General features: G+C 42.5%; 1 protein-coding gene across 1 annotated transcript; it reads left to right on the top strand.

The window, feature by feature from the left end:
* Positions 1-1,342: 1,342 nt before the first annotated feature.
* On the top strand, positions 1,343-26,861 carry DMPK (DM1 protein kinase). Its single transcript, XM_075834424.1, has 15 exons — positions 1,343-1,475; positions 5,653-5,744; positions 15,995-16,078; positions 16,195-16,290; positions 17,428-17,576; positions 17,672-17,765; positions 17,850-18,050; positions 20,425-20,688; positions 20,923-20,999; positions 21,475-21,577; positions 21,725-21,849; positions 23,772-23,932; positions 24,406-24,476; positions 24,901-24,975; positions 26,289-26,861. The coding sequence occupies exons 1-15, from the start codon at positions 1,343-1,345 to the stop codon at positions 26,373-26,375; spliced, it is 1,812 nt and encodes a 603-aa protein (XP_075690539.1). The 3' UTR covers positions 26,376-26,861.
* Positions 26,862-27,711: the final 850 nt, after the last annotated feature.

The raw sequence follows: 27,711 nt of genomic DNA on the forward strand, positions 1-27,711 counted from the left end.
GCTTTAGAGAACTTGGCAAAGGTAAAGAATGAAAAGAAAAAAATTAAGTGGAGATGGGAGAGATTGTAAGGGCGTAAATACAGAACAATAGGAAAGAAGAGAATACGGTGGGTTTGCCGGAGATTAAAGGAGGATGATGAAACTATTGAGAGAAGACATTCAGGAGGACACATGTATCAGAAAAAAAAAATGCTGTGTCCTCCTTCACTACCAATTTTTTTTATTTTTTATTTAAATGAAGTAACTTTGCATGAGGTCGTGATTGAAAAACCTAAGTTTTGTTTCTACAGCTCCTATGCAGACTATGCGTCTCCATGGGAACAGACAACAAACAAGCAAACTGTAGTCTGATCCTGCAGTCATATTTACTTCTATCTGTCCTTTACTTCTTTCTTACCTACCAAATATATATTCGCATAAAGTAGGGGACAAATGGAAAGAATTAACAGCAGGATCACACGACACAGTTTGCTTGTTGTCTGCTTCCATGGAGGCATAGGCGCTGTAAAAACAAAACAATTGGACATTTTTTAATAAAGACTTATTACAAAGTTGCTTAATTTTACATTTTAGATACATTAGGTTTGGAGGGTGGACATGACCTTTAAGGCGAAGCAAAAATAGCACAGAGAAAGTAAGGGGAATGAGGAAGATGGCTCAAGCAAGAAATCATGTGAGTAGATGGAGAACATCAGGGCTGTGATAAGACACGAGATGAGGAGAAGACGGGGCGGAAAAACTAAGAAGGATGCAGCAGCGAGAGAAGACTGGAAAATAGATGACTGGAAAAACCTGATTGGGCATGACAGGAATGAACTGGAGAGAGAGAATGACGACTTTGTGAAAAAGAAGTGTGTGATTCAAGCTTGTAGGAGTTAAAGGGACAAGGGAGGTGGAGAAGAGGGGTTGGATAGTGACAGGAAGGAGGGCGAAAAAGGGTGGAACAGAAATCAGAATTTAGAGGATAGGGAGAGAGAAGCAGAGAATGAGGATTGCCATGTAAAGAAATAAGGTGGGAGAGAGAACCTGCTAGATCAGAGGGCAAGAGGTGTGAAGTTTCTGCTGCAGAACTTAGGACACTTCTAATGCATGCCACTATAATAAGAAGTGGTAGCTTGTAGCCATGAGAAGAAATTAATTGGTCTATTGGTGTTCATTAGACGGAAGGAAACCAACGGTGACTCGTGTCCATCATTATCAAGGGTAGAAGTTCGTGCAGCACATTGATTATGGTTTCCTATAATATTTAACCTCAGATATAGAATTCATGGGCATAAGATGAGCCGTCGGCAAATGTGACATGGACAGGTGGCCGTGAAGCTCAAGTACCAGTCCTGTCGGGATGGAGCAAACACTCCTGCCACCAGCTCTCCTGAGTCTAGATGCTCTTCTGGATCTCATGCTCTGCGTGTGTCACGAGTTGGTCACCTCACCATTGGTCAGTGAGACCCATATAGCGGATTTCCTGCACTGGGGTGAGTGCCTTTTAATTATTTGTTTTACGCTTTTTTTTTTTTAGCTGTCATTTGCCGTAGTGTTGTGTAAAATAAAAAGCAATGATAACATCTATAAACTGGTAGCTACGTTAGCAAATAGAACTGCATAAGTTGAGTTTTGCCAATTTGTGAATTACGATAGTTACTTTTTCCATGTATCTCCATGTCTTTTCCTCTATATAAAATAATTCAGAGGTCGTAGATGTGCAATTATTAATATTATGTATTTTACAAGGATCTTCGCCTTCGTCATATTGTAGATGGAAGTTGTAACCTATATTGTAGAGACGTATGCTATATAATATACAGTATGTATATCATATGTGTTTATACGCACACTAGTCTGACTGGAAGGGTTGGTTCATAACCCAGGGAGTGCCAGTGTATGCAGAATAACGCCCTGTAATTATAGATACATGTCTGGCTGCTGTCCCTTCCCTAACATAACCGGGTAACAGTCTGGTATATCTGGCCACACTGCTGTACATTGGCACAATGTAAAGTTTAGGATTCTTGGTCTGGCACACCTCCACAGGGAGAGAAGTACACAGGGTAGGCTGCATGTTCTGCGTGTTGGCACAATTAGTACCTTGGAGTGTTGTTTTAGTGCTTCATGCCAAATGCCTCCTGGGAGTTGGTCCCTCTACGATGACAGGAGGCCAAAAAATGCAAGGGAGTACCTCCACCTTCTAGCTAAATAGGATTTTGTCCCTCTTCTTTCATGGACAAATGAAACAGCATGTTCTTCGTTGCAATGTGACAGAACGGTTGTAGCAGGAGGCTTCACGTAAACCCATCTCCTTATATGATAGTCAACGTTCTGCTCCCTATTCCCTATCAAGAGAATTATAGATCTCACATATAGGTGATCATCCAATCTCTAGCTCCAAGAGAGTGGGAATGAGTTAATTCCCCAGACGGGGAGGTAGCACTATTACATTAACCATATGTGGAGTCTGTAAGAGCACAGACTGACACAGTCCATATAAGGAAGGGGTCTTACACTTCTCCCCCCTGGACTAAGTGTTCATACCGCTGTCCCCGCACCCAGTGATCCTTCATTGCTCCCCGGGCATACTGTACCGTTTGCCCCTTGCGTCAATATCATCAGTAGTTGCATTCCTGACTCCCGTTATAAGTATTTAGGACCACCAACATCTGTAAATATTGCACCATGTACATGCACTCTCTATATTTTTAGACATACATTATCTCAACCTGTCATTCACTCCTTGGGGTATGTTCACACGGCTTATTTGCAGCCGTTTCTCGGGCCGTAAACGCCCCGAAAAACGGCTGAAAATATGGAAGCTGAACGCCTCCATGCATCTGCCCATTGATTTCAATGGGAAAAACGCTGTTTAGTTCCGACGGGGCGTAAAAAAACGCCCCGTAAAAAGATGTGCATGTCACTTCTTGAGCCGTTTTTCTTTGTGTCAATAAAAAAATAGCTCCAAAAACGGCCGCAAAAAACGCATCAAAAAACGATGCTTAAAAAAAAAAAGAAAATCAGAGGCTGTTTTCAAGGGAAAACAGCTCCGTATTTTACAGCCGTTTTTCGTTTTGCATGTGAACATAGCCTTATACTCAATAACTAGAACATTTAACTGCTGATTCCCCACGGCATATACTTCTCAACACAAAACCGAAGTATGTGACTTGTTCGGTGTGCATAGTCCTATTCATATAATCAGGAATGGGTGATCTACTGAGGACATTCAGTGCCTAAGCTCACAGGTGGTCAAGATCTGAGCACTTGTCTTTCACGTTAGGGTGCCGAGTATGAGCCTACACTTCTTAAAAGTCCATCAAAGCAGTGTAAATGGGTTAAAAATGCAAGTTCTTGAGACCGATCCCTTCTTTATGAGCTTACATTTTCAACTTTTTTTGCCCCAATGTTAAAATAATGGCTTTACCCTACTAGCACCACATCCATCAGAAGACTTGGGGTATGTTCACACGCAGTGACCAAAAACGTCTGAAAATACGGAGTTGTTTTCAGGCGAAAGCAGCTCTTGATTTTCAGACGTTTTTTTTTTAACAACTCGCGTTTTTTCACGGCCGTTTTTGGAGCTGTTTTTCAATGGAGTCAATGAAAAACCCCTCCAAAAACGTCCCAAGAAGTGTCCTGCACTTCTTTTGACGAGCCGCCATTTTACGCGCCGTATTTTGACAGCGACGCGTAAAATAAAGGCTTGTGGGAACAGAACATCGTAATTCCCATTGAAAGCAATGGGCAGATGTTTGTAGGCGTATTAGGGGCGTTTTTTCAGGCGTAATTCGAGGCGTAAAACCCTTATTGTTCTAGACATAATAAATCATTTGAAAAGACTGGTTGTTAGGCAGTTTGATCCCTAGGAACCAGAGTGACAGCCATGACAGAGGGAGTGACACTATGCGGATATAGGAAAAATACCTTGGCAGCGGTCACAGCATGCCATTCCTCACCATCTCATGTGAAAATACTCGACACTGCCTCCTGATGGGTGACACTGGTGCAGCCACAAAACGGGAACGGAAAAAGAGCTAAATCATTGTAAGCTCTCTACTGATGTACTGGTCAGGGGGAGAAGTACTGCTTACCTGCCTACGACTGGGCTTTACCTCCATTTCTTCACTTCTTGAATGTTTCTTTCATCATCCTCTTTTTGTATTTTGTGTTTTTTTTGTTTGTTTTTTATATAAACTTAATGAAAATGTATTTACTGCAAGGATGACCAGTTTTCCAGTAAAAATCATTCTATGACCTCACTCGGCAGGCCACCTCTCCATTGTAACCAGTTGGGAATCCTGTGTTCTTGATGACTGTCGGGTCTATATATACCTTATTGACAACCCCTTTAAGACCCATTTTCAAGGAGCAAGTAATGGCCCATGTACATGAGATGAAAATGCCATTTTATCATCTGATCGCGCATACAAAAACAATTCTAAGATCTAAGGGCCTATTATGTGACATTAATAAAATTGTCAAGATCCCTCCATACATGGGAATTATTGTGACCACATCCCTAGTTTGGTGAACACTTATTAGTGGAAATGGATTGTGAATGGTCATTGGGTCTGTTCTCTTTCTGGTCCTGTAGTGACAAAATGGGGGCCTATGGCATCTGCTCCTTCTCTTAAGCTACAGCTGGGAATCACATGTGGCCTAGGACTTGAAAAAATGACCCAAAACATTATTATTATTTTTTATATTTCCATTGATTTGTAATCTGTAAGTCTTTGGGTTTTTTTCAGACTCTAAGCAAGGAAAAACTAAGCAATCTTATAATACTTACTATGTCTACAGAGAGTCCCTAGATAAGCCCTGGTGCCTTTTATTGCTTATCACTTTGGTACCACCAGGTCCATTGTGCGAGAGACTCCAAGGTTGATAGGGTTATACAAGATTAGAAGAACGTGGCTGCTTTCTTCCAGAAACAGTGCCGTCAGTTTTGTCTGGTATAGCAGCAAAGCTCCATTGAATTCAATGGTGCTTAGCTGCAATACCACACGCAACCTGTGGAAAGGAGTGGTGCTGTTTTTGGAAGTAAGCAGTCATGTTTTTCTAATCCTAGACAACACCTTTTAAAATAGTGGTATAAATAAGGTTTACTACTTCACATTTACTATAAAGGATTTTCTATGAATGAAGTTTGAAGTATTTCCCACTCCCAGTTGATCCCTTTATCTGGATTTGGACCCCATGACAGTTTTTATATACAAATGTCCGATATTTGGGTGCAGTCATGCAAATGGCTGATACCTTACAAGACTTATGTAAGACATTCACTTGTGTACAACATTAGAAGAGATCCAGAGCGCTATATATCTCCAGACCCTAGGTATACGGAAGATCTCATGATCGTGATGGAGTATACGTCCTAGATGAATGAAGACGTCTCCCGCCATGCCAGAAAGTCACCTCAGAGTTCCTTGACCTCTATAATAATATTCTGTCTGTGGTCGATGCATTTCTATGGCCACACAATTTCTCTGTGACTTCTAGTGTTCCTATATTGTAGAGTAGAGGGTATATTATCTCGATACGTCCTATCATGCCGAGTAGACCACTCTTGAATCCAGACATGGAGAAGATTACATGTAAGAGATGCTGTGTTCAGTAGCCAGAATATAACTCCTTTATATAACATACACATTTCTTGGTTGGCAGCTGAGCCATTAGTCCAGAGCATACGGGAGCAAAGAATGAAGAGAAGTGATTTTGACATCATTAAAGTGATCGGACGAGGAGCATTCAGTGAGGTAAGAGCTGCACTTCGTATGTGTGTAGATTTCTGCTCTCTATATAATGACTAATCTCGATCTAATGTTAAACTTTAGCATGTAAAAAATTTTCTAGAAATGCCACATTAGATTTAAAGAGTCTCTGCACTATTAAAAAACTTTTGATATATCATGGAGACATATCAGAACTTTTGATTGGTGGGGGTCTGGGTGCTGAGACCCCCACTGTTAATGAAACGAAGGTTCAGCTAAGCGACAGCACCTCCGGCTGTGATCGGCGCTCTTAGTCAGGATGAAGACAGACTCACATAGAACGTCTAGGAGTCTAACAAGGAGCGCCGATCACAGCCAAAGAGCTGAGCGCTTCTGCACTTTCGTTTCAGCAATGATGGGGGACTCAGAACCCAGACCCCCACCGATCAAAACTTCTGATATGTCTCTTCGACATATCAAAAGTGTTTTGAACATTTAGATACTCTCTAAGCATTAAATGTAAATATGGATTATTTTCTAACATCATAGACATTTCATGCTTTGTAAAATAGCCCCCATGAGCGTGGGCTGCGTTGTACCCTGGTCGCAGATGGATGGAGGATCTCTGTTGTATGGTGGACATTATTTATTTTTCAGTCTTGAATTTAGACACCTTGGACTCTCCAGAGGAAATGATTCTCGGAGGCCCTTCCCCAGATATATACGGCATGTGCATGTCCCTTTTAGGCCTCATTTACACGAACGTGATATATGTCCGTGCGACGCGCGTGCTGTTCACGCGGGTCGCACGGACCTATACAAGTCTATGGGGGCATGCAGACAGTCCGTGAGTTTTGCTCAGCGTGAGTGCGCTGAAAAAAACTCACAACATGTTCTAAATTTCTGCGTATTTCGCACATTACGCACCCATTGAAGTCAATGGGTGCGTGAAAACCACGAAGGTCGCACGGAAGCACTTCCGTGCGAACTGCGTGATTCACGCAAGAGCTGTCAAACTCTGAATGTAAACAGAAAAGCACCACGTGCTTTTCTGTTTACAAACATCCAAACGGAGTGTCTTAAGAGATGAGCGAACCGAACTTCACCGGGTTCGGCCGAACTCGTTTTGACCGAACCCGGCAAAAATTTTTCCGGTACGCGACGTCAGGAGACAGTCACTGTCCACGGTGCTGAAAGAGTTAAACTGGTTCAGCACCCTGGACAGTGACTTCCGATCACAATATACATGAACGTGTAAAAAAAAAAAAAAGAAGTTCTGACTTACCGATAACTCCCGGCTTCTTCCTCCAGTCTGACCTCCCGGGATGACAATTCAGTCCAAGTGACAGCTGCAGCCAATCACAGGCCAATCACAGGCTGCAACGGTCACATGGACTGCGGCGTCATCCAGGGAGGTGGGGCCGGATGTCAAGAGAGGGACGCGTCACCAAGGCAACGGCCGGGAGACCGGACTGGAGGAAGCAGGAAGTTCATGGTAAGTATGAACGTCTTTCTTTTATTCACAGGTTGGTGTATATTGTGATCGGAATTCACTGTCGAGGGTGCTGAAAGAGTTATTGCCGATCAGTTAACTCTTTCAGCACCCTGGACAGTGACTGACGTCGACTAGCCTCATCTCTATGATGGCGGCTGCGCGAAAATCACGCAGCCGCGCATCATACACTGATGACACACGGAGCTGTCAAGTGACTTTTGCGCACGCAAAACGCTGTGTTTTTTTGCGTGCGCAAAATGCACACGCTCGTGTAAATGAGGCCTTAATCTCATATCATCAATAAGGACAAATAATGCAATTGTAAAATATAACCCTGCAAAAACCATCAATAAGTGATCCCTCCTTCTGTCCACTGAAGATGGGGCCCTGCTGGACCTCATGAGCCTCTCGTGTCTGGGTCCCATTATGAGCATATAGTTTGGGCCCACTACAGGATGCTATGGTCACCTATTTCACAGAAGAGGATGACTGAAGGACCTATATTAATTATTTTAAGGAACACTCCTGTCAAAATTGACGCTATGCCTAGTGCTGGTCCTGAGGGTATGCTGACTTCTCTCTTTGGTGTCCTTTCAATCTCTGATCACCGCCCCGCAGGTCCTGCACTTAAAGGAGTGTTCTGTATATAACGCCTCATAGAGTGTGTATAGAGAATCACATTTTGTTTTTGTCATCTACAGCAGCCAAAATGTAGCATCTGTAGCACATTTTAGGGCTCGGTATATCTTTTAAAATTATGTTCAGTCAAAAGTAAGTAACCTTCCTCGCTTCCCGGATAAAGGGAACTAATGAGGGATAATGAGCTGGTAGAAATAAGTATGGGAGAAGCTCAGGGTCACAATAAATATTAGAAAACAAGAAAGGCTTAGAATCAGACTGCCCATATACCTTAGGGTATGTTCACACGGCGGGGGTCCGTAACGGCTGAAATTACGGGGATGTTTCAGCCTGAAAACATCCCCGTAATTTCAGCCGTACCGGCATGTGCAGGCGCTTGAACGCCGCGTCAATTACGGCCGTAATTAGCGCTGCTATTCATTGGAGTCAATGAATAGCGGCTCCAATTACGGCCAAAGAAGTGACAGGTCACTTCTTCTACGCGGGCGTCTATTTACGCGCCGTCATTTGACAGCGGCGCGTAAATATACGCCTCGTGTGAACAGACAAACGTCTGCCCATTGCTTTCAATGGGCAGATGTTTGTCAGCGCTATTGAGGCGCTATTTTCGGGCGTAATTCGGGGCAAAAACGCCCGATTTACGTCCGTAAATAGGCCGTGTGAACATACCCTTACAAATATCCAAGGGGATGGAAAGACGTGCGTTAGCCATACTCCCCGACTTACGAAAGAGGGAAAGAGTCATCATTATATGCAGCTCTAAACACCCTGGTGCCCCTCTAACAGTGCCAACCACAGCAGCCTCATAGTAGGGCCAGCCACACTGCCGCACAACGTTACACCCAGTCCCGCACAACATTACACCCAGTGTCTCTGTAACAATGTCAACCAGTGTGTCCGGAAAGCGAAACCAGCCGCAGGGACTCCCCATAACTGTGGACCAGAAAGTGCCCACATAACATGGCCAGCCACAGTGCCCATATAATACATTTTTCTTGTCCATTCACTGTTCTTGTCCTCCACGTGCAGTAAAGGTGGCCACTATCCTGTAATTTCCTAGTCCTGTGCAAGCGATCAGCACAGGAGGAAGAAGCCTATCCAGTAGAAACGATTTATGACGGATGGTTTTCTCCGGTGGTGGGGCCAGGATGCTTGGGAAACATCTCATCAGCATTGAGTCCCACGTTCACAGTGCATCAGTCCACTGCCTTTAGTAAAGAGAAGTCAATGAAGGCCTGATGTATGGCAGGAATATGTTATAGCTGAGAAAAGCTTAGACTTAGACTCTTTTGCTGCTGAGGAACTACAAGTCCAAGCACTGAGCCTGCTTTGGCTTGCATGGCATGTTGGGTCATGACCTTAAGGTATTATAGAGGAATGGAAGCTGGTTTATTCTTTGTTTTTTGTTTTTTCACTTTAGTATAACGTAAGGATTTTTATTGGTCATTAGACAGGTATGGTTATTTTTTTTTCAAGATTTGGGTCAGTGAAGCTTTTCCCATGACCATTAGGAATATGTCATGCTCTCATTGTCCCATTTAAAGGATTACTATAAGGAATATGGATTTTATGTGGCTCATACGAGTAGAAATATTCGTGAACATGTATTTTTTAACAACTCCATTGCAGTGACTTTTTCTATAGACCTTTATATGATCACTTTCTGATGAGCAGCTCCAGGTATTGAGAAAAGACATATTGGTAGTATATATTTGTCTTAACACCTAAAACAATAGGAATATCTTGGACCACAGAGAACCATTTTGAAATGAGTTTTTTTTTTTACTATTTAGTTAAAAAACTATCGGTAGAGGAATAATATTAGGGCAACATTAGAGTTGCATAGTATTTACTTGCACCGATCCTGAGTTGCAGCCTGTATTGTAGTCCAGAGCTGCATTCACAATTCTGCTTGATGTCATCGGACTAGCTTGTTGCCTGACAAACCATGGCTGAGTTCACTCTACCATCGAGGCTTCCATTTATAACGGAAGCCATAACGTTCTGCCTGATCCGTTGCGCAAAGGATACCAGTGGCGCCTGACAGACCACATTAACTTGAAATGGCATGCAGCTTCTTTCTTTCCGTCAAATCTGCCAAGACTGCTGATGGAGGCTCTGAACAGAGTAGTGTGAACAGAGCCTTAGCTGAGCTTCTATAATCCAGTGGGCCAGATAGTTTCCCTACACCCGTTTACTGTATATTTCCTGGTGTAGTGAATACATTTTTCAGAATTCGAATAACCAGAACAAGCTCTTCATGGTTCAGGTTCAGACAACGAACCAGCAAGGTATGCTGAGAGATTTCTGCTCTGAAGTATGCAGAATCGTGAAGGCAGCTCTGGGCTATAATACAGGCTGTAAGTTGATGCTGCATGCAACATGTGTGTCTGAGTCATTATAATTACAATGGGGACCTGATATTTGTGTACAGTGATTATGGTATGTGATTACGGTTATGGTATGTTGTCACTGCTTGGTACTGATTCAGGATGTCCTTGTGAACAAGAATCACTTCAACCAACAAAAGTCTATCTACATTCTCATAATTGTGTTTTGTTATCTGTTATTAAGAGCTCTGTTATTGCTTTCTTTAGTGTTATGAGAGAAGAGGTATTTTTTTTTGTATTAAGGATATGAATACAATTTGTGCTTCCCGTGTATTTTAATATTAAAGATGTTGTCTTACCCCACTCTGGAGGCCACTCCATGTGCCATAACAGAGATCCGCTAGGTATGAATAGTTGGCATGTAATTCTCCATTTGGCTGGCCATGGCTTCCCTCAGCGATAACAGCTGATCGACGGGGAGTGTCGAGGCCCGATCCATCGCAATCGGCTGATTGCCGCACCGCCTTCTTTTTAAAAAGGAATTATCTTCATGAGACAACCCCTTTAAGGATTTTCATGAAAAGGAATCAAAAGGTTGTGAAGACAGAGCATAGTTTATAACTTAAATAATGTAAATAAATCAAGCTTTTAGGTATACTTTAAGAAATATTTTCCATCAGTTGAGGAACTGCAGAGCCAGGGAATCCTTAAAGCGACCCTCCGGTCTCAGGACAAAATAATAAATGTGGTGGGGTATATGGAGTAATATTACCTGGTGCCCTCCAGTTGCCCCATATTCTGTGGATCCACCATTTTAGGGTACACTCTGTGTTGTGTCAAAATGGCCACAGCGCTTCTCAGACTGAGTCTAAGACACCCCCTCTGTTCACAGATTGGACGAAAATACTCATGACCTGAGCAGCTCTGGCCAATCCGAGAACAGTTGGAGTGTCTCAGACTTGTAGTCTTAGAAGCGCTGCAGCCATTTTGGGACAACACAGAGGGGACCTTAAAACGCCAGAGTGGCACAACTAATATTACTCCATATACCCCATCATATTTAAAATGTTGTCCTGGGACCAGAGGGTCGCTTTCAAGGAAATATGCACCTGCTATATGCTAACTGCAGCGCCTAACTGGCCTGATTGGCTGAGGAGCACTACGTGGATGTGGCGGCATGTGGTGCCTCTCAGGCAATAGTACCTGCTAAATCACTTTAGAAGGAACGCCATGGAGGAGAAGTCTGGTCCTTAATTTCAACAATACCTGAGGGGGAACATTATGAAGATACAACAAAGAGTCTAGTGGTAAATCGAATAATAGTTTGTCTTGTATGGAGCTAGTACGTGGCTGTCCCTTAAAATATGGGCGAGATCCCACCAAGCCGTGGCATTGCTAACAGATCACTGGAAGGAAAGTTTTGCAGAACAAAAGGTTGTACTAGTGGAATTGTACATGTTATATTATTGCAGTGTTTTTGCCACTGCGGAAGTTTACAACATCGGACAGATGTTGCATTGAATTAATGGGGGTTTTATGAAATTCCTATTCCCACAGGCCGATTAAACTGTGCGATTTTTAGGGCATGCTGGGAATTTTTTAAACTGCATGATTTCTATTGACACCCGTAAGGAAAACGACATGTTAAAACCAATAATTATTAATCTCCATATGAAGTAAGAAATAGCACGACAAGTCTTTACAAGGCAATTTCTTAAATAGCATTTGTGTAATTCAACATGCTAATTTTGGCTTGGCACAAATGTTACAATACTAGTCATAGCCTAAAAAAAAAAGAAAAAGAAAAAAACTTGATAAGGCTGGAATCACACATGCAGTTTTTGTGGCAGTTTTTGAAACCGCTTTTTGAGCCAAACACAGAAGAAGATACAAAAGAGAGAAGTATCCGTCTTCCCTTTATACTTTTCCTTCTTTTTGTATCCACTGCTGCGTAGTAGATATGTCATTTACTATAGTTAATTTATGAAATTCGGACTGGTTCCCTGTGATGCTCTTGCTAGAGCTCTTTTGGGAATGTTGAGCATACTCCGAAGTTTCCGAAGGTCCCTTCATTTCTATGGAGAATGGCTGGGCATGCGTGGTCAACTTTACCACTTTGAACAGTTGAGGACCCTAGTTCTTAGTAACAGTTGAGTTTCCAGTGGTCAGGCCTCCACATACTATACTTTCATGAAAGGGTCATAAAAGGGAAAAAAAGTGGTTGTCATTGGATAAACCCTTTAAATCTATCTAAGGCTTCGTTCACATCTGCGTCAAACCTCCGTTCATGGGTTCCGTCTGAGCTTTCTGTCAGGGGAACCCACGAACGGAACCCTGACTGAAACAAATGGAAACCATAGGTTTCCGTTTGCATCACCACTGATTTCAATGGTGACGGATCCGGTGCAAATGGTCTCCGTTTGTCTCCGTTGTGTAAGGGTTCCGTCGTTTTGACAGAATCAATACCGTAGTCGACTGCGCTATTCATTCCGTCAAAACGACGGAACCCTTACACAACGGAGACAAACGGAAACCATTTGCACCGGATCCGTCACCAGAGAAATCAGTGGTGATGCAAACGATGGTTTCCGTTTGTTTCAGTCAGGGTTCCGTTCATGGGTTCCCCTGACGGAAAGCTCAGACGGAAGTCTGAACGGAATCCTGACGCAGATGTAAATGAAGCCTAAACTTAAAAAAAAAAGCAGCCTGAGGGAATACATATTATTCTAGTCATCCTTTTAAATGGTATTGTCAGGTAGAGTATCACTAGGAACTATTTTCTTATAGTTTTGAAGGTGTTTTACAGGATTAACCCTTTCCCTCCTCAGCCATTTTTCGGATTTTCACGTTAGTTTTTTCCTTCCCAACTTCCAAAAACCATAACTTTTTTATTTTTCCATCAATATTGCCTTATGAAGGCTTGTTTTTTTGCGGGACAAGTTGTAGATTTTCACGACACCAAGGAAAAAACGAATTGTTAAAATTAAAATTTGAGTTCTGTCGCCACATTCTGAGAGCCATAACTTTTTTCTTTTCCAACGATTGAGCGGTATGAGGGCGAGCTGTAGTTTATATTGGTTCCATTTTGGGGTACATTTGACTTTTTGATACATTTTTATTACATTTTCTGTGGGAGATGAAGTTACCAAAAAACAGCGATTCTGTAATTCTTCATTTTTTACGGCGTTCATCGTGCGGACTAAATAATGCTATATTGTAATAGTTCATACTTTTACGGACAAGTCGATACCAGTTATGTTAATTTTTATTTTATTTTTTACATTGTGCTTGAGGGAAAATGAGAAATTAATTATTCTTTTTTATTTATTAAAAAAAACAACTTTGTTTTACTGTCTTTTTACTTGTCCCCCTAGGGGACTTGAACCAGCGAGCGTTGGATCGCTTGCACGATATACTGCAATACTGATGTATTGCAGTATATCATGACACTGATAGTCTCCTATGAAGCCCTGCACAGCAGGGCTTCATAGGAGTACAAAGATGGCAGACCTGGGAGCTTTCATCAGGCCCCCATGTTGCCATGCCAAGTAACGGCACCCCCCGATTGCATCACGGGTGGTCCGTTGGTACATTACATGGGGCCGCCCCCCTGTTTCTAGTCATTTAAATGCCGCAGTCGCTATTAACCGCTTGATTTAACAGGTTAAACGAGTGGCATCCCTGAAGTGTCGGCTGTAACACACACCGGAAAAACTTGTTCTATGGAGCGGGCTCAGCCCATGAGCCTGCTCCATATTCCCCCACCCAACGTGCGCCGTACATATACGGTGGATGTCAGGAAGGGCTTAATAATACATGGCTACTTTCTTCCAAAACAGCGCCACATCGGCCTATGGGTTATGTCTGATAATGCAGCTCAGCTCAAATGACAGAGAATAGACAGAAGGGGACTTGACAAACCTTTTAGATCAGCTTCATCGACTCGCAAAGGAAGCGGGTTGTCTTTTGTGAGCAGTTATAATTTTTTCCGATATGCAGCATACCAAACATAGCAGTTCCTGGAAGGAACGGATTCTCCTTGCGGAGATCTAGCTAGTAGGGCAATGCTCCCTTGACTTACAGGGTAGTCACCTATAGGTGGCACTAGACAGAAAGTTGAACATAACAGTGAGGCCATAATTATTAGATCTGTAAGGATCCGAATCTCTCCAATCAGCTGTTTGAAGGGGCCTCTTGATTCTTTACATGGTTTTTCTTCTCGTTCATATTGGCACATGCTGTTACATGTAGCATTGCACCACTGACCCATTCAGATGGGACACGCGGCACCTTGAAACAGCTGAGCGGCGGGGCTGCCGAAAGCCGTATCCCCACCAATCTAATATTGATGGCCCATTCAAAGGATAAGCCATCAATAAATAATGTCCAGAGAACTCCTTTAACTTAAGTTATTTTTAGTGTTCTAGTATATGACATCCCAGATGTATCGTCAGTTCTTGTTGTGCCGCCATTGACTACCAGACTGTCATTATTTCCCAGCTGACTAAACAATAGGGAGGAAAAGGAATTGCAGGAGGAGCTGTTTTGAAATGACTAAGTGTTACAGTATATTAACACTTCTTGTCTCCTTTTACTATGTGTCATTGAGCATTTAAGGGATATTTTCCTGAGTGCGATCACTTGTTTACTATTAGGACATAGGACGCTAATACTATGAGTTATATCAGAAGGAAAAGATTACGTCAGACTAATCCCAGGACAATTTCTACAGAGCTGTTCAAAGAAACCACTTCTGTTCTGGAAGATTGAGTTCTATGAATGAGCGTCTACATGGCGACTCTTTTTCTTTTATATTGAAAGTCCAAGTGCATGCTTTCTGTCGCCCAAAACAATTGCAGCGTGCCACAAATATGCGGTCTATCACATGTGCCCTATACAAGTAGAAGGGACCCGACCTAGTCCCCTATTCTCTGTGCTAGAAGACCATGCAAGGGCCAGGGACAATTGGCACCCCCATAGCTGAATCTAAGAGAGACCCATCTGTTCTCTGGGGACTGCCTAGGCTGCCGCCTACGCTTCTCTTGGAGCTCTGATTCTATGTTTTACTCCCACCCCCCCCCCAAGGGGAGCCGGTTTGCAGGAGGTTGGTGGCCTGATGGACACAGGCACCCAGGATGGATATCCATAAGGGGACCCCATCCTCAAGAATCATTGTGACAAACAATGTGGCGAGTGAACACAGATTTGCGCCGGTGCATGACGGCCTGGACAACCGGCCTGAATTTTAAATATTTCTCGATGTTTGCTTAAGGCCCAAAAGCTATGTATGCTCAAAAGAGTAAAAGTGAAGTGAGTGCAAATGTGCCTTCAATCAGTGGGAACCCATGCCCAGTGATTTCATGTGCCCCAGGTTCACCACGCCTGGGGCACTCCTTCACCTGAACCTTAAAACTAAATTGACCTTTTATCATTGGCAAATGTTTTTTGTTTTTTTTTACTATTCTAGTCAATATTTGTAGCTTGAAGCTCTTGGGGACAATGCAAAATATGACCTGGGTTAACTTTGCATTCTGCTGAAATGATGTCAGCATGATGACATCACACTATATAATGTGTGTATATATGTATGTATATGTAGCATTGGGGACTTTTGGGACTCTCAAGAGCAGGAGCCGGGATTCTACCTCTGCACCATAAACAACTATGCCACTAAATAGTTTATACCAAATCGCTTCAATGTAAATTTCCTGCTATGTTTTGATTGTCTATGAGCTTCTACTTCTAAAATGTGTGTTGGAAACACAATATAGGTATTATTAGTAAATTAGTAAAAATATTCTGTTGATGGTTCTGTCTTCTCGTGCTTTCAGGTTGCAGTTGTGCGAAAGAAAAGCAATGCTCAAGTTTATGCCCTGAAGATTATGAACAAGTGGGACCTTCTCAAAAGATCAGATGTGAGAGGAGAGGACATATTGAGGGATGGTGTGTGGGGAGTAGTGGGAAAAAGTATAGACCAAGGACTGTAAGTGGAAGAGGTCACAAGTTGTTCATTTCCGTTTTCTGTGTCTAGGTTGCCTGCTATAGAGAAGAGCGAAACGTTCTGGTGAATGGAGATAACAGATGGATAACACAGTTGCACTTTGCCTTTCAGGATAATAATTACCTTGTAAGTTTTATTTTTATACTACAAAAGGACACCATTACATAAGACAGATGGGAAAGGTATTGACCAGTAGTTTACCTTAAAAGACTGCAGACAACTTAAAAGGGTTCTCTGAGATTAGAAAAAAACAGGCCTACCTTTTTTACAGAAACAGCGCCACACCTGTTCGTGGGCTGTGTCTGGTATTGCAGCTCAGCCCGTGAATGGCACCACAACTGTACCAAAACCGTAAATCTCAGGCTTTATGGCAGTTAACTCCAATCCTACAGTTATGCCCAACAAAATAAAACTTTTAGAGGTCTGGGAAGCTGAGATCTAGGGTGCTCTTTGTAAAGTTGTATCACACTGTGATCTGTTGTGAAACTGACAAGAAATGTGCAAGGATTCTAAAGTTAATTTGTTTTTATGACTAACATTGTACCAAAACAATAAACCCCCCTTCAATCTGCGGAGAGAATATTTTGGTAGGGAATGAAATTGGCAAATGATCACCTTCCAATAGATTCCGTTGCCTCGTATGAAGACACCAGTGATTGGCAGGTGATAGTTCAAAGTCCCTCATTTGGATTTTGGTTCGGGGCACAGGAGCTTTAAGTTATAACTTAACCCCCCCTGTCAGTTGTTCAGAGACAGCTAAAGTGTCTAAGTCCCCAGCTTGAGGACTCTTCAGTAGAGCACCCTACATCTCAGCTTAAGCTGGCCGCACACAAGATGAAAGTTGTCCAAAATGGCCAATTTCAACAATTTCAGCCAACCATTATTTTAAAATAATACACAAATGATTGTTTGCAATGGCCGACAGTAGACTACTGTCTTCCAAAAAAATGATCTGTGATGTTAGATTTTTTTTGCCCGTTGTCGGCCAATCTAGGAGTGTAAGTCATGATCAGGCAATTCTAGTCAATCATTTGATACTTCGTACAAGCGCACTTGTACAAACGATCCGACGTACGATTGATCAGCCACATTTAGGGCGATCCTAGCCGTGTATGGCCAACTTAACTGTTTCCTGTGAGTATGCCTGAATAAGGAAGGGAGGGTTTTGGGTTTTGGAAAGCGCTACAGTGGACAGATGAACTATTATTCATTAGATAGATCTTCTGTGAATGACTAAGGACCAGTAAGATTTCTTTTTCCTAGTACCTTGTGATGGATTATTATGTGGGGGGAGACCTTCTATCCATGCTCAGTAAGTTTCCAGACGGTTTTCCGCCACACATGGCAATCTTCTACCTGGCTGAGATGGTCATGGCTGTTAATTCTGTCCACTCTCTGGGCTTCATACACAGGTAAGAGATGTGCAAAAAAATTTAGCATTTTTGCCATGATCCGTGCACCTAGAAATGGTGATAATTGGTCCCTACACTCTTTCTTTCTTCTGCAGAGATATAAAACCAGACAACATGCTGTTAAACCGGTCAGGACACATCCATCTTGGTGATTTTGGTTCTTGTTTGAAACTACGTCACGATGGCACGGTATGTTTAAGCTAGAGTTCACTCCTGGTCCCAATCCACACTGATATACCAGGTTTGACTGAAGACTTTTGACTTTTCTTGAAGGTGTCCTGCTCTGTAGCTGTGGGAACTCCTGACTATCTATCTCCAGAAATTCTTCTTGCCCTTGAAGACCATACCTTGTCCTATGGTGTTGAATGTGATTGGTGGTCTATAGGGGCCTGTGCCTACGAGATGTTTTTTGGACACCCTCCCTTTTATGCCGAATCTGTCGTGGAAACATATGGAAAAATTCTTCACTATAAAGTAAGTGCTATATTAGACCTTGCTTTGCAACATTTTCTAAAGCATAGGCCTACTTTAATCGTTCTGCAATGTAACACAGATTATTTCTATTTGTCAGGTCAATGGCGTTGAACTGGGATTAATTTACTTCAACTGTTGATTGCTCTACATCAGTGGTCTTCAACCTGTAGCTCTCAAGCTGTTCCAAAAACTACAACTCCTAGCATGCTCTGACAGATGGAGAGCCACAGGTTGGAGACCACTGTGGCTCTATTTTCTTAACCTAGTAGTTGACACACATGTGACCTATTTATACTTATCCCGCTTTGAGGTATTGACGCACTTAAGGATATTCTGACTCCTCTACATGTTGACAAAGTGATAGCCAGGGCATATTCCCTTTCGTCTTGATCTAGTAGTGAAAAGTTCTTGATATGAGAATGATTTTCATTCCCTGCCAGGAAACGAAGATAAAAACTGGCCCAATTTTTTGCTTCCTCTGAATGGTGATTTGCACGAGACCTGAGAACATTTTAGTTTCTTTGTTGAGTGATAATAACAGAAGCTAAGAATCCAGCGCTGAGTGGAGTAAAATGGAAGCAATTTCCAAGTTTAATGGTCAAAGTTCGGTAAAATCAAATGCTGTGAAGTCCTGGTGTGAAGAAAGCAAGAGGGGCTCTGAGGATATCCCCCTCTTGCTTTCTTCACACCAGGACTTCACAGCATTTGATTTTACCGAACTTTGACCATTAAACTTGGAAATTGCTTCCATTTTACTCCACTCAGCGCTGGATCCTACCACCGCTTTTCTTCGCTGCTTCCTACCGTGTACCGACACGAGGATACCGGGCGCTACCAGTGACACGTCCCATTGTGTCAGGTGAGCTGGAGGATTCCTCCCCACTTCCTATTTTAGAAGCTAAGAATGTGAGAATATGTATCAGAGATACAGATAGTATTTTGGTATATTCTGTCGATGAAATAGAGAATTTCTGCTGGAAGAGGTGTAGGACTCGACCTAACATTTTCTTTGTCTTCTATTGTTCACATATACAGTTGATGGTTTATAGACAGGATTTTTGGGTCCTTGGACAATGATGATCTACAGACATAAAGTGTTTATACTTAAAGGTCCACTTTGAAAACCCCTTTTTGTTAGAAGGTTCCCTTGACAATAGGTTAATCACGTGTCCCGCTACTGGAAACCATAGTCATCGGCTGTTTGGGTACCTGAAAGAAAGTATTGAATTCTTCTGCAGCACCACCACAGGGATAATGAAGCATTACACAGTTACCGTCAATGGACTCTAGAGAAACTTGTAGAAAATCAGCCCAGTGTGCTTCCCAATAAGTGGAGGATATCCCACTTGTGGTTTTGTCGAAAGTTTATTTAGTTACTATACAATGCGTTTTGGTGGACTCTGACCCCTTCGTCAGGTACTATATACATTTTGTTTAAGGGTTCTTGCACATGACCGTGTGTGCTGCCCGACTGGGTCTGTGAAAACTATCGGGTGGCACTCGGATGCCGTTCAAACGGGCCGAGTGGCACTCGGATGTGTGCAGAAGGCTTTATTCCTTATGTGCAGTGACCTCAACCTCGGGATTGTAGCATCCCTAATCCAAAGCCTAGAACAGTGATGTGTCTATTTAACACAATCGTGTTGGGCTGTACAATTAATTACTTATGTAATGCATTGGCATGCTAGGTTCTCCAAGGGGTTAGACCCTCTTTGTAGCCATTCTCTACTCTGACTAATATATGTGGGTCCTGAATTGGGGACCCTTATCTATTTACCTCAGAGTGCCCTATTAAGGTATTAAAAAATGGATAGTCTAAAGGAGACAACCTCTTTAAATTAAATTTCTGTCTTTGGGAGAGGTACACAATTATCTTCCAGATGTGGCTCTGTTTTGTTAACCTAGTTGACATATATAGTATATGTGACCTGATTATATTTCACTTATTATGCTGAGTGATAGGCGTAAGCATATTCTATATGGGATCCACTGTATGGGCATTTCTGCTGTTCTCATTGTGTATGCTAACTCGTAATTCTGCTAGAACACAGACAAGATGGTCTGATGCTGCTTGTGGGATGCCCTGGCCATATAGTTAGTGATCTTAGATTAGACATTATACAGAGAATACTTGGTATAATTCTATTAGTTGAGTAGCTGGCTCCATGTTTGAATTGGATCCAATAATTTAGCACAGTGACTGCATAGCTTGATCTCTTTTTTTTTTTTAATCATACGTCACATGTTTAAAAGTATCAAGGTACCAGGTCTAATAATAATAACAAAAAATGGGTTATATTTTGTTGCCTTGGAAATTCGCAAAATAACAGGGCACAGAGCAGGTCCAGTTGACTAGTTTTTTTTCTCTCTCCAGGAGCACTTTATCTTTCCCTCCTCAGCGACTGACCTACCACCTGAGGCACTGGACTTCATCTCATCCCTAATTTGTGATCGTGAATCCCGTCTGGGCATTGGTGGACTCCAAGATTTCCAACCCCATCCACTCTTTGCTGAAATAGACTGGGAAAGATTGCGGGACTGCACTCCACCTTTTGTTCCCGAGTCAGTGGGTGCCACAGACACTTCTAATTTTGACGTTGTAGAAGATCAGCTGTCTGAAATGATTAGCGGGGGAGTAGTGAGTATTTTCATGCATTATTGGTTAAGTATTACTGAGTTTTTCATACTAGTATCTAGCAAGCTTCGCTTTGAACCAAGCAATACAAATACAACATAAGTTTTTCCATTGCAATATACTTTATTCAAGACGCATGTGTAAAAACACCCTGCAAGGTAGCGAAACACAGATTACCCTCCAAATATAAAGCATCGAAATGTGGAGCTCTTAGTGTTAACTATGCATTCTTCTTAGGAAACCATATCAGATGTTGGGGACAGCACTCCTCTTGGAGTCAACCTTCCCTTTGTTGGCTACACATATACATTCAGGTAAAAGCAATGATCATTTTCTGTATTATAGATGTTAGGGCCTGTCCACATCAGCGTAGCCCTTCCGTTGAGGGGTTCCATCAGAGGTTTCCGTCAGGTAAACCCCTCAACGGAAAGGCAAACGGAAACCTTAGCTTCCGTTTTCCTCACCATTGATGTCAACGGTGACGGAAACGTTGTTAATGGTTTCCGTTGATCACCGTTGTGACAGGGTTCCGTTGTTTTGACTGAACCAATAGTGCAGTTCTGTCACAACGGTGACCAACGGAAACCATTAACAAAGTTTCCGTCACCGTTGAGATCAATGGTGAGGAAAACGTAAGCTAAGGTTTCCGTTTGCCTTTTCGTTGAGGGGTTAACCTGACGGATATCTCAGACGGAACCCCTCAACGGAAGGGCAACGCTGATGTGAACAGGGCCTTAATGATGTTTTCTCTGATGGGATATTGGTTACATAATAATGTGTCCTTCTTAGGGAAGACGACAGGGATCATGTTTGGGGAAACTTGAGAAACACATGTGCAAGTAAATTAAGTTCACCTCCAGATCTGCAAAAAATGAGCCATGGGGAGAACTTGGTGAGTGTTTTTGTCCTATACAGTTAGTCAGTAACACAAAGCATAAAATCCACATGCTTTAGTGAAAAAAATAAAGTTGAAATAGTAAATCAATGGTGTTGTATCTAAATGAGACATGATAATAAAACATATACCTCATACCTCCAGGAATCACAATTGGATCCCTCGTTGTTGTCTGAGCTGCGCAATGCTCTGCAGAGTGAGGTGGAGGCCAAGGTGGCTCTGTCTTCTGAAATTAGCCTACTTCAAGCCACCAATCAAAGCCTTGCCAGGTGAGAACCATCTGTTTGTCTAGTCAGATGAAGCTGATATATAAGGCGGAAAACCGGTAGATACTTTCTTGATCTGTATAGAATGCTGAGATGCACTAAGATATTCTGAGTTCAAGATGGTGAAAAATGACCCTTTACAAAGGCGGTGATCTCTTTGCGGTATTAAGGATGAGCCTCAATCCTTAATATCGTAACATGCGTGTTACATGCATGTTACGATATTAATAAAAGGTTAACATTTGCATGACTCCAGAGGATCATCCTTAAAGGGGTTCTCCACTAATGAACAACTGATAACCTATCCACCGGATAAGTCATCAGTATATCATCGGTGCAGGTCCGACACCCGGATCCTGCCCCGTTAAGCCGCTCCGGTTGCCTCTAGGCACCGAATGTTATGTCCCATTATGCGATGTATGGAGCCGGAAGCAGTTTGCTCTGTACATAGCATAGCAGCCATGCCGAACTGCAGCACTGCTCTTATTCACTTGACTAGGAGAAGAGCTGCAGTACTGCAGCTTAGCCGCTATTCGGTGGACGGAGCCAACTGCTTCTGGCATGTATGTCCGGTGCTTGGAGGCAGCCGGAGCGGGCTTAACGGTGCGGGGTCCGGGGTGTCGGACCCCCACAGATCCGGTGGATAGGTCATCAGTTGTCCAGTAGTGGACAACCCCTTTAATACGGCAAAGGGAACAGCGCCTATGTAAAGGGTCATTTTTCACCGTCTTGCACTCAGAATATCCTGGTGCATCTCAGCATTCGATACCGCTTATTCTCTGTCTGGGACAAGCTCTTCATCCAGAGAGACCTGTCTCCCGAACCAGCACTAGGACTATATATACTTCTTTTTGACTACCAGGTTGTCGTGGCCCAAGCACGATGCTGCCAGGTGAGTGTACACCTCTCACTTTCTTGCCTCTCCTATATATTGTAAGATGATGCCCTATGTTGCGCCACTGTGTGCTTTTTTTCTTTAAAGTGATTACTTTCTTGCGCTAAGCACAGTCATCCATTTTTTTTCTATTAATTGCTTCCCATTAGTTCATCTATTAATTCATTATATTATAATCTTAATATAGTATATTTGTGTGTTTTGTAAAAAAAAAAGTGATCGGTAGGGATCTGACCACTGGGACTCCCACTGATCGCCGTTTCCATAACTACAAGAGTTATATGGAGTGGCAACGCGACAACAACTCCTCACCGCCGATGTTCTGGTGGGGAGTGACTAGGAACTGGGGTCCTCCATTCTAGTGATTGGTGGGGGTCCCAGAAGTCGAAACTCAACCAATCTAACATTTATTAACAATTCTATGGATATTTCACATTATTTGTTTTTTGTCTTTTTCTGGATCAACACACTATAACATCGATGGGCCTCATCCTTTTGAACTATGCACCAGTCACATTTACTCAAGTATAAAGTTTCCTTCCCAGAATAAAATACTAAGGTTTCATGCACAAGACCATGCTCGTAATCACGGTCCGCGATTACGGGCATGGCCGGCCGCGGACAGCCACCTGCACTTTCGGCCCATGCTCCCATATAAAGTATGGGAGCACGGTCCGTCAAAAGCAAAAGATAGGACATGTCCTATCTTTCGCAGAGGCTTTCTATGGCCCGGACACCTTCCCACAAATATACAGGATGGTGTCCGTGGTTAATAGAAACGAATGGGTCTGTACATGCGGACCTTAATTACGGTCTGCAATTACAGACGAAATCTACGGTCGTGTGCATGGGGCCTAAGCCAGGGTAAAAAATAATGGGTTGGAGCTGATTTGGCCAAAAGACCAGTGAACAGCACCAAATCTCAGCACAACCCGCAATGGGTCTATGGATTTTGATGCTCACTAATTTTAGATGTCCTAGGTTGGGTTTGTTACTGCTGTTTTACTGTCTAATTTGTCTGTCTCTACAGTCGTCTATATGAATCGGACCAGTTGAACTCTGACCTTCAGAGCAAAATCCGCTCATTGGAGCAGCAACTGCTAGATAGAGAGAGTGGTGGAGAAGGAGAAGAAGAAGAAGAAGAAGAAGAAGCAAAAGAAAAAGAAGAAGAAGAAGAAAAAGAAGAGATCGGTGAGGAATTGACCCAAATTAGTTAAAACTTTATCACACTAAAGGTTTGTACACATTAGGTATAATCCAAGCATCTAAGCTGAGTGCCATTGGACTAAGTTGATACTATGGTAAGCATGCTTCAGTGCTGGAGGCTAAAAATGGAGGAACCTATGATTCAGGTCCATCACTTGAGCAATGCGTATTTGGGATCCCTCTACCATAAGGATCAATGTCAAGAAGCGCTCCAGCCTTGGCTGCCATGCAATACTGCATGGTAGCTAAGGCTGTAATACAGGCTACATGCTTGATTTATTTTTTTACCTTCTATGTACAACAGTGCCACACTGCTATATTGACTATTGATTATGTATTTCACCATCTATATCTGCTCAACTTTCAATCCTCATCATTTGCCTGTCCTCTGAATGTATCTTTGTATATATCTTCCTTCCACAACAAGCCTCTGATATCTGTCGTCCAACCTCTTACAGAAAAGCATTTCCTACCCCGAAGATGTGAAACCTGCAAACAGAAATCTGAACCTACCTCTAGGATTAGACAAGTGAGAGTCCTATAGGAATTGGAAATGGGAGTCAAGTTGGTGCATTTTAATTCTAGGGAATGATGGAGGGTACGGGGGAGGGTGACATTGAATCTAGGACTAGACTTTGGAAAGTAACACAGCCTGTTCCTTGACAAAATGAGGCTAAAAGGGTATTGCGATTGCGGGCCCAGCTAGGCCTATCTGAGATTAATCGAGAAGGTCTTGCAACTCAAAAAAGACCAAATATATGTATTATATCTCTTTTAGGGCCTCCTTTATGGCATAGACATTGGTGGTAGATTGGTTGTTGGGATGGATAGACTTTGTCTAGAGGGAGATGTAGATTTTTTGTGGGACTTTGGAATTAGTAGGAAGGATTAATCCATTGGATTCTTGAAACCCCCAAACCTGACTCCAAACCTTTGTCTATCTTCTCCCTCAGCTAGATAGCTGTATACCTTCCTATTGCCACCCCTTAGTGACACCAGTTCACCGTCACATGCTGCTCTTCTCACGGGTATGTCACGTGCATGTCACTTCTTGTTTTGTCCTGTCTGGAGAGGGGGTGACTCCCACCCAACCCAATTGTATGTCATTGTAGTTCTATGTCTGTGTCGTCCCTGTGTGTTGGGAAGTGGGAACTTATATGTAATAAATGATTCTGTATGTGCAGGGCAGAATCTAGCGTCCCGTCGTTCTCGGTTGTCTTTCTGTGTTAAACCGTTTTTTTATCAACTAGAAGATCTATAGATATGTTAATAGCAGAGAGTGGCTAGTCTCTATGTTAAAGTGCCGAAATACCAAAATCAATAAGGCTCCACTCAAATATACCATAACCATCTATAAGCTGAAAGCGTGGCCATAGCCAATGATAAATAAAAATTTCAATCTTTCACAAAAAATTTACATAAAAAATGAATGACAAGAGTGAGTCTCACAAGAAAAGATGGCGGCATCACAGGGACATAGTGACAAGTCATTATAAGATTTGAGAATTAATACAGAATAATAGCGTCCAAACAGTACATATTTTGAACTCCATGGAAGTATGTAAAAAGGAGAAAATATCCCACAGTTAGGCATATTACATTAATAGTACAAACCCATAGGGTGAGCTCACTGTGGTGGCGCCAACCCAGACACGTGTTTCAGCTTGAGCCCACGTTTGGGCCCACGTCTCGTTACACGTTTTAAAGAGTATCTGCCGCTTCTGACTTTTCTATTTTAGTAGATACTTGTATTCCCCATGAAATAACAATTCTGGAATAACTCTACATTGTGCCGTTCCTGTGTTATTCCTCTTAGAAACTTATGAGTAAATTGACAACTGGTTGTTACCATTCCCCTTGCCAAAGGGGTGAGTCCCTATAGTTTCACTCTGTCAGCCCTGATTGGACATGGTCAGTCTCTGTAGGACACTCCCCCCCCCCCCCCAACTGGTAACACGCAGTTGTCAATAAATTCATAAATTTCTAGGTGGAATAACAGAGGGACGGCACAACTTAGTGTTTGAGGAAAGGATTTTCCATAATTGTTATTTCATGGGGAATACAATTGTTTACTAAAACAGACATGTCAGGAGAGGTGACAGGTCCTCTTTAAACATTGGGCATCCAATCAGTTTTTTTCCAATATTTATTATTCACCACCTGTTGTTTGAGCGCCATCCCGCTCACGGGCCACGCTGGTCCCCATCTTCCTGTTTCCTTGTTACATGCCAAGTTCAGTTATGCCCCAGTTATATTTTAGACATTTTTACGTAAATATTATATTTTAAGCTAACTGAATCCTTCCACAATTACCTTACCTCTTTGTCATTGTCTTCTACAGGTACCTAAACCCAACTGTGCCTGGGTGGGCTATCTCCTGCACCTTAGCATGTGGTCCTTGAAGTGGATTGTGCCTTCACTCCTCTGAGCGACATCTTTGAGATTCCAATTTCACAGAAGTTAATAACCGAGATAAGGAGTAAAAAAAAGATGACATATCTCAAAAACATCTGATGGCCCTTGAATAGCACTGTGGCCATATCTACCATGGGTCCTGGGCAGTACCACCTGCTTGCTAGTCAGGTTGAATGGGTTGTAAAGGGATTTGTCTTACCTGTTGGCTGCTGACCTCACTGAAACCAAATTTTCTGTCCTAATAATTTTCAAACTGGTTGGGTTTTGATTATTGGAAGATTGTTTTGGAGGCTATGCTGCCTATCGATAAGCTAACTATGAGATAGATTGACATAATTGACATTTGTGTATTGTCGGTCTGGGGTTATTTGTACTCACCAGAGAAAATGATTCAGAGGGCTCACCGTCCATCTATACAGAACATGTCCACTCTCCATTTTATCATAAATAAGGTGATTTGTGAATCAACTCTTAAGAAATGGAATCTAGTGACAAGCGATTGGCTCCAAAGTCAGCTCCATCTTCTGCTGGACCTTTAGGGTCCTTTTTTGTGTCAAGAGCCTGGGCCGACCGGAGGATCCTCTGGTACTCTAGGTGGCCAGTTCGACTCTACATTTGTGTTTCCTAGATTAAGGAACAATAACCAACCGTACAAGACGTACCCTGCAAGGCAGCTCAGCTGATCATATAGCCTACCTCCAATGCCGTGATGACATACACATATATAAATCAGTATTACGCACCTTTGCAGAATCTATGTCCATTTCCCTTCTTTCATCTCCCCTACCCCCCTAGACTTTCTGCAGTTTACCCGTCTAGATGACCATTGGTCACACAAAGTTCTTCTTGCTGTACTGGAGACTGCCTCTCTGTGCTACGCAGACTTGTTTTAGGCGACTCCTACACAGGCAACAGGAAGCTTGAAAAGACTACACCACCGATTATGTATTTTAAGAAAAAAATATAGATGATGGGAGCAGGAACAAGAAAAACTGTAAGATCTGTACTATCTGTGGACCGAGAGGCAGGCTTGGGAGAAACGTTGTGCAGGAAACAGACATAGACTATAATATAATATACAGCCAGGGAGTTAGCTGGGAGTTGTAGTTCTTAATAATAGTCTGCTTATAATGTGATTATCCACAATCCTTATCTGCAGAACTGCATGGCGTGTGATTTGTTTTACTGTCACAGTCTTAACACAAATGCACATAAGAATACATACACACAGATAGACCTCACATGATACAGAAGTGTGATGATAAGTCTTAAATAGCACATTTTCTGAGTGAAGCATCATGTCCATCATTCTGTCATATCGAGGAATAAACTGTGAACATTTTATGTCT

Source organism: Rhinoderma darwinii, chromosome 8 (genome assembly GCF_050947455.1).
Source record: "Rhinoderma darwinii isolate aRhiDar2 chromosome 8, aRhiDar2.hap1, whole genome shotgun sequence".
NCBI lineage: Eukaryota > Metazoa > Chordata > Amphibia > Anura > Rhinodermatidae > Rhinoderma > Rhinoderma darwinii.

Excerpts from the sequence above, each read along its gene's own strand:
- DMPK (XM_075834424.1), top strand. The coding sequence starts at position 1,343 with ATGGAGCAAACACTCCTGCCACCAGCTCTCCTGAGTCTAGATGCTCTT. Across the intron at positions 17,577-17,671 it reads TCTCTGGGCTTCATACACAG|AGATATAAAACCAGACAACA; the intron begins GTAAGAGATGTG and ends TTTCTTCTGCAG. Across the intron at positions 24,976-26,288 it reads ACATGCTGCTCTTCTCACGG|GTACCTAAACCCAACTGTGC; the intron begins GTATGTCACGTG and ends TGTCTTCTACAG.